Source organism: Miniopterus schreibersii (assembly GCF_964146895.1).
Source record: "Miniopterus schreibersii genome assembly, chromosome: 1".
Classification (NCBI taxonomy): Eukaryota; Metazoa; Chordata; class Mammalia; order Chiroptera; family Miniopteridae; genus Miniopterus; species Miniopterus schreibersii.
The window spans coordinates 3,983,094-3,990,765 of NC_138101.1; the positions used below are offsets into that span (position 1 = coordinate 3,983,094).

The 7,672-nt window shown below is 59.9% G+C and overlaps 1 protein-coding gene across 1 annotated transcript; it reads left to right on the plus strand.

Annotated features, from left to right (window-relative positions):
- Positions 1-3,758: 3,758 nt before the first annotated feature.
- On the plus strand, positions 3,759-5,229 carry DRD5 (dopamine receptor D5; the record flags this gene model as incomplete). Its single annotated transcript, XM_081137614.1, has 1 exon — positions 3,759-5,229. One exon carries the CDS (start codon positions 3,759-3,761, stop codon positions 5,172-5,174), a length of 1,416 nt encoding a protein of 471 aa, XP_080993740.1. The 3' UTR covers positions 5,175-5,229.
- Positions 5,230-7,672: the final 2,443 nt, after the last annotated feature.

Here is a 7,672-nt window from a genome sequence, read left to right on the forward strand (position 1 = left end):
AGTCTTAAGAGTTCAGAATCTGTCCTTTCACACATGAGGCTTCATGCCTCTGAGCCTTTGCACATGCTGTTCCCTCGGCCAGGAATGTCCCAACCCCGGAAGGCTTTACCCCCCAGCTCCAGTGTCCTCTCTTCCAAGTAGCTCTGCCTCCTGCTGCCCACCAGATGGCCAGCCAGTCCCCCACCCCACGTTGTTCTCACGCCACTACCTGACAAACGCACATCACTTATTTTCTGTGGTAGGAATGGCATCTTCAGTTGAAGGTGACAACTGAAATTCAGCTCAGACACGTGTTAGCAAAAGGGTGACTTACTGGCTTTTGTAACTGCAGAGACGGGCCCGTGACTGGAGCATGAGGCTGAGACGTCCCTTGTGCTCTGAATAAGACTCAGGTACAGCCAGAGAGAAAAGGCAGGTCAGAGCCGCTCACAGAGGAGCTACTTTGGTCCCATCACACTTGCCTTTTAAACTACTGTGATCAACACATTTTGAAAATAAGAAACTGAGGCTCAAAAATATCAAGTAACTTGTCCAAGATCCCACCGCTGGTAAATGCCTGTTCCTGCCTGCCAAGCCTCTCCTGCTCTCTGCCCTCCCTTTTGTCCACTTAACTGTGATTTCAGCCCAAAGAGGGACTTCCCCAGGGAAGCCTTCCTTAACTATCTCACTTGGGCAAGCCCGGCATAATGCTCTGTACTATTCCTTCCTAGCTCCGGGCACAGTGGATGATTCCTGGGTTAAAGTCTATCCCCAACAATGGACTATAACCTCGAAGAGGGGAAGGACAATATATATTTTTTATACACTCTTGCATTCCCAGTGGGTACAACAGCATTTGGGACATAATAGGTGCTCAATAAATGTTTGCTGAATAAAATCATACGAAACGGAAATTCGAACCCCGTCTCCAAAACCCAAGTTCTTTTCTGACCTCGTAAGTTGGTGTTCTCCAGGACAAGATGGGATGGAGGTCATCCAGAGTGAGGATGACCATATGTGCGTGTGTGTGCGTGTGTGTGCGTGTGCGTGTGTGTGCGTGTGTGGGGCGGGTGGGTAGTGGCTTGGATCCAGGCTGTCTATGGACAAGAAGAGAAGACGCAGGAGCACCGAGCAAGGGCAAGGTGATGAAAAGACTAAGAAGACCTCACCTGACTGTCTGAGGACCGGGGATCGCAAGGAGCCCCTGAGTGCTCTCCGCAGGGGGAATGACATGGTCATAGTTATATGTGACAGGGATCGCTCTGCCTGCATTGAGTGGAGGGTGGACAGAGGATCACAGCAGAACCTGGAGTGCACTAACCCAGGACAGTGTCACCATAAAACAGGGTGGGGGAAACAGTCCTACACAGGGAACATAGTGGCGGAAAGGAGTGGTACAGCTCCTGGGAGACGGGGAGAGACAGGTGGTGAGTGTGACTCTCCAGTTTTAGGCGTAGGCACCTGGACAGATGGTCTTGCCATCTCCGGCAGCAGAGAGCAGGGCAGGGGGGGACGGTGTGAGGGGGAGGGCTGTGGAAGGTTGAGCAAGCTGAGTGTGAGAAGCTGGGACCCTTAGGTGTTGCTTGGGGGTGCAGGTGGGGCCAGGGTGAATGGGGCAGGTGGGTCTGAGTGGAGGGATGAGGGGCCTGCTCCTCTCTGGACCTCAGGGCAGGTCTCAGATGGAACCTAGCAGCAGGCCGATGCCTCATCCATTTCTCTCCAGTTGCCTTCAGCTGAGCTTAGCACCAACAGAGACTGGGTGGTTCAGAGACGGAACTCGTCAGCTGGGGAGGCGTGGTGAGGTCCTGGAACACTGCTCTTCCTTCCCAGCCTTTCCTCACTGTGTTGTGTTTTTTTTTTCTTCAAATTTTAGGCTCTGGGCCACCATTCGAGCCTCAGTTTCCTTTTCTGTTAAGCACTGAGGTATTATTAATCCATCCCTCTCAAAAGAGGAAGACTGTGACAGTGCCCTGCAGAGAGGGGGCTCCCAACTTCTGGGGCTCCCTTCCCCCTCCTGGTCTCCTGGGTTCTCAGAAGCTATTCCCCAAAGGACCAATGGCTCCAGGATTAGGAGTGGGGGTGGGGAAGGGGGCTCTCTCAAGAGATCAGGTGAAGCCCCCAATCTTAGAATGAGTGTGGAGGAGAGACTGGAGAAGTTCCTAGGAGACATGTCTCCTGCGCAGGTGGGGAGCAGGTGGGCCTCCCCTCGATGGGCTCACGGAAGCCTCCACCACCCGCAGGCGTCGGCATCATTACCCCACGTTGTGGATGAGACAACCAAGGCCCATGGAAGACAAGCTGCGCCTCAAGGTCACACAGCCAGGAATCAAGTACGAACTGGGACTCAGGTCTGTGAGAAATCCAAAGTCGCCCCCTTCACACTGCAAGTGCTCTTTCCCAGTCTAGAAGCCAGTGGCCCCCCCCGCCCCCCCCCCCATTCCCCATCCCTACTCCACCTTCCTGTTTATTAAACATGGCCATGGCCAAGGCAGCGGCGCAACAGGGCTGGGCCAGGCACCTATTTGTCTTCCCGGGCGCGTTCTGCCCAGCGCGCTGCGGGAACCTGGCGCCGCGGCGCCTCTAGGACCTGCGGGTTCGTCCCCAGACTCGGGCGGGCAGGGCGCGGAGAGAGAGGGCGCCCAGGCACCGGCGGAGCGGCTGAGCTGGAGAGGGCGCCCAGGAACCCGCGAGGCGGCGGGGGCGCGGGGGCAGGAACGCGGAGAGCAGGGCGCGGAGAGCGGGGCGCTGAGAGCGGGGCGCGGGGGCAGGAGCGCGGAGAGCGGGGCGCTGAGAGCGGGGCGCGGGGGCAGGAGCGCGGAGAGCGGGGCGCTGAGAGCGGGGCGCGGGGGCAGGAGCGCGGAGAGCGGGGCGCGGAGAGCGGGGCGCGGGGGCAGGAGCGCGGAGAGCGGGGCGCTGAGAGCGGGGCGCGGGGGCAGGAGCGCGGAGAGCGGGGCGCGGGGGCAGGAGCGCGGAGGCAGGAGCGCGGAGAGCGGGGCGCGGGGGCAGGAGCGCGGAGAGCGGGGCGTGGAGAGCGGGGCGCGGGGGCAGGAGCGCGGAGAGCGGGGCGCGGGGGAAGGAGCGCTGAGAGCGGGGCGCGGAGAGCGGGGCGCGGGGGCAGGAGCGCGGAGAGCGGGGCGCGGGGGAAGGAGCGCTGAGAGCGGGGCGCGGAGAGCGGGGCGCGGGGGCAGGAGCGCGGAGAGCGGGGCGTGGAGAGCGGGGCGCGGGGGCAGGAGCGCGGAGAGCGGGGCGCGGGGCGCGGGGGCAGGAGCGCGGAGAGCGGGGCGCGGAGAGCGGGGCGCGGGGGCAGGAGCGCGGAGAGCGGGGCGCGGAGAGCGGGGCGCGGGGGCCGGAGCGCGGGCCCCGGGAGCAGCGGGGGACCCAGGCTCCGCCGCAGAGCTCGCCCCCCCGGGCCGCTCCCGCCCCCGCCCCTCGGTGGTGACTGGCTCTTCGCTTCTCCGGCTCCGAACCAGACGCAGCCGCCGCCTCCTCCCGGCGCGCGGCGGGTCCCAGGAAGGGCTCCCCGGCCCGGCTGCTTCCTGTCCTCAGCGCCGGCGCCCAAGGGGCACAGCGCGGCCACCGGCCCGGAGGCGCTCGAGGCGAGAAGGGTCCCCGAGAGCTCCGGGTCCAGGCGCGGCGCACGGTGAGCGTCCCCCGGGGCTCGGGGATCCCTTAGCCGCGGGAACCCTCGCGCCACCCCCCGGGTGCCCGATGGGGCCGCCTGGGGGGCACAGGGCCGAAGTCTGGAGCGCACGCAGCCCACCCCCGCCGCCGAGTCCGACATGCTGCTGCCGGGGCGCAATGGCACCGCGAACCCGGCGAGACTCGGGCCGCAGCAGCCGGTTCCAGGAGGCGCCCCGGGCGGAGCGGAGGGGCCGGCGCCGCTGGGGCCCGCGCAGGTGGTCACCGCGGGCCTCCTGACCGTGCTGGTCATCTGGACCCTGCTGGGCAACGTGCTGGTCTGCGCGGCCATTGTGCGCAGCCGCCACCTGCGCGCCAAGATGACCAACGTTTTCATCGTGTCCCTGGCCGTGTCCGACCTCTGCGTGGCGGTGCTGGTGATGCCCTGGAAGGCCGCCGCCGCGGTGGCCGGCTACTGGCCCTTCGGGGCCTTCTGCGACGTCTGGGTGGCCTTCGACATCATGTGCTCCACCGCCTCCATCCTGAACCTGTGCGTCATCAGCGTGGACCGCTACTGGGCCATCTCCAGGCCCTTCCGCTACCAGCGAGCCATGACCCAGCGCGTGGCCTTGGTCATGGTCGGCGTGGCCTGGGCGCTGTCCATCCTCATCTCCTTCATCCCAGTGCAGCTCCACTGGCACAGGGACGAGGCAGGCTCCCGGGGCGCGCTGGACCCGCCGCCCAACCCGGCCAACGGGACGCCCTGGGGGGAAGCGGGGGAGCCCGGGGTGCGGGAGGACAACTGTGACTCCAGCCTGAACCGAACCTACGCCATCTCCTCCTCGCTCATCAGCTTCTACATCCCCGTGGCCATCATGATCGGGACCTACACGCGCATCTACCGCATCGCGCAGGGGCAGATCCGCAGCATCTCCGCCCTGGAGAGCGCGGCGCAGCGCGCGCGGAGGTGCCGTGGCCCCGCGGCCTGCGCGCCCCACGCCGGCCTGCGCGCGTCCATCCGGAAGGAGACCAAGGTCCTCAAGACGCTGTCGGTGATCATGGGGGTCTTCGTGTGCTGCTGGCTGCCCTTCTTCATCCTGAACTGCGCGGTGCCCTTCTGCCGGGGGCGCCCGGGGGGCCCTCGGGCCGGCTTCCCCTGCGTCAGCGAGACCACCTTCGACGTCTTCGTCTGGTTCGGCTGGGCCAACTCCTCCCTCAACCCCATCATCTACGCCTTCAACACCGACTTCAGGAAGGTGTTCGCCCAGCTGCTGGGGTGCGGCCACCTCTGCTCCAGCACCCAGGTGGAGACCGTGGACATCAGCAACGAGCTCATCTCCTACAACCAGGACGCCCGGGTCTTCCCCAAGGCGAGGGTGGCTGCCTACAGCCACCTGATTCCCAACGCTGTGACCGCGGGGGACGGGGAGGACAGCGAGGAGGAGGGCCCTTTCCATCCTACGTCCCAGGTTTCTCAAGAGTCCCCAGATGGTGGCCCGGCTGCCTGGGAGCTGCACTGCGAGGCGGAGATTTCATTAGGCAAAATAACACCTTTCACCCCAAATGGATTCCATTAAACTATGTAGGAAATGCCCTTCGTGGACCTAGAGACCCGCACAGACATGGAGAGGCACGTGGAACACACACACACGCGGGCACACGCGCTTCCAGCATCGCTCGGTCTATCGTCTTTCCTCTGCCCCTGGTAGTAGCCTTTGTGCTTAGAAACCTCACTCGCTTGGTTTGTTGCTGAAAGAATCGGCAGAAGCAACTGGAACAGCCTCGGCCAAACATACCCCAGCCTGGCAGACGTGGACCGATGTGTCCTTTCAGAGGTGGTGTTTGGTCCTTGCAAAAAAAAAAAAAAAAAGGACTTTTCAGAACTTGGTCTGAAAACTATATGCTCTCCCCTGCCCTTTGACCGAATGGGTGGTTCAGTGACTGGTGCTCGGGTGGCTTTTTAAATGACAGGTCCGGTGTGCGCGCAGTGCTGCTGGGCGAGCGGCTCTCCTGTACCTTGCGTCCGCGGCCCGTGTTTATGCAGCGTCTGCTCTCAGTGTGTCTTCCCTGCAGCCGAGGAATTCTCCCTGACTTGTCCCGGTGCCTAATAAACATGAATTATGCGTGCGACGGGGTGGTTATCTTGCTTTGCCAGGCTGTTTTCAGGACGGCTCCTGGAGGAAGCGTCACACCGTTTCCCTTTCAGAGCAGGGAGACTTCCTCCGCCCGGCCTGGGAGCTTCCTTTACAGGCCGCCTGGCCTCAGAGATGCGCTCAGGGCCCAGGGATCTGTTTGTTTGTTTGTTTGTTTCTGTTAATCTTCACCCAAGGATATTTTTTTCCATTGATTTTTAGAGCGAGAGAGAGGGAGGAAGAGAGAGAGAAACACCGATGTGAGAGAGACATCGATTGGCTGCCTCTCGCACGCGCCCCAACCAGGGCCGGGAACACACTTGCAACCCAGGTACGTGCCCTGGACTGGGAATCGAACCTGTGACCCTTCGGTGCGTGGGCCGATGCTCTACCACTGAGCCACACTGGCCAACGGATCTTGAAAAGCTCCCGATGCCTTAGACTTTTTTTATTAGACACATACATCTTGAGTCCGTGCTGAGGGCTAGCTCTGAGGCCAAGGCATCGACCATGAACCTCTCAAGCCTGGGATTCTAATTTTTCTTTTTCTGATTTGGAATCTTTTTAAAAAAATAACAACACAAACCAACTCTCTGATTCCTAGACGGTTTCTAGCAGTTCAGTGAGGAGATCATGTGGCATAACACCTAGATCTTTCTCCGCCTAGCTCGTCTCTAGCATTTCAGGGTCAAGTGAAATGCTAGGTGAAGACTTTTGATGAAGAGCACGTTCTGAAGGACTTTGAAATGTGTGCGCTGATATGCTTTAAAAAACAAATCCCACTTTTAAGTAGGCGTTTTTATTTGTAGACAATAAGAAGTGAGGGGATGCATTTTAACTAAACTGTAGGAGCTGGAGATGAAATCGCAGCAAACTTGGAGAATGTGTTGATTGAGGGGCTCCACAAAATGCCCAACGAGTTCCAGTCATCTCACGCCTCCTCTGCCGCCTGCAGAGCAAGGGGAGCGTCTTATTCCAGGGCCGTCCCTGCCCAGAGCCGCTCACTCCCCGCCGCTGGCTCCACGTGTGAGCGTTGCTACCTAACAAGAGAAATGCGAGCATGCAGCCCTCACAGCCGGGGCCTGCTTTGAAGCAGGCTTATCAGGAACCCTTCAATCAGTCGGGCTCCCTTTAGGGGTATTTTATTGTCAGTCTCCTGAGCAGCCGTGGTCTTGCTCACTGAGAAATGTGCAGTGCCCGGCACGTAACGCTTAGATAAGTATTTGTTGAATGAATAACTGACTGTTCCCGGGACGGCGAGACTGAAAGCAAATCCTACTTGGTATGTTCGTTTTCATATATGATTTAGTCAAATCGATCCTGGAATCTGAGGGTTGTGTTCAGTTTCTGACCCCTTGTGAACCGACAGCGAAGTGAGCCATTAGGGAAACACTGGGGTGGAGAAAGGGGCCCTGCTGTGTGTTTCTGGAAGTGGCTGTGTGACCTTGCAGGAGCCGGTGAAGCGCTCTGGGCCCAGGTTCCGGCTGCACTTGTCAATCGTGCTTCATGGTGCAGATGGAAACGGATGGAGTCTAGGGCGAAACACCAGGCACGGTGTCTGTTTTCTCCAAAGGGCGTCTTGGAGAGTTTTTTTAAGCATCGTGAAACCCCACGCAGGAGAGAGTTCTGCACTGTTTCCCAGTGTCTTTGACCCGGTGGATCCTTGTGAAAAGTGAAATTCCTTATTGCCGGCTCTCAGGAGACCACAGCGTCAGGGAACACAGTTTGAGAAACTCCAGTTGATCTGGAAATCTTGAAAATGCAGCTGGTCTAAACAGGTTGTTAGAAGCCAAACCTTCTGTGGCAAACATTGTTCTAGACCCCAGCTCAAGTAATTCCTGTGACAGGAAATACGGATTATGTGAGGACTTTGGAAACCCCTTCTGCGAAATATCAATCATTTGGATGATTTGCATCTACTATGTGCTGGGTGTTGTCCCAGG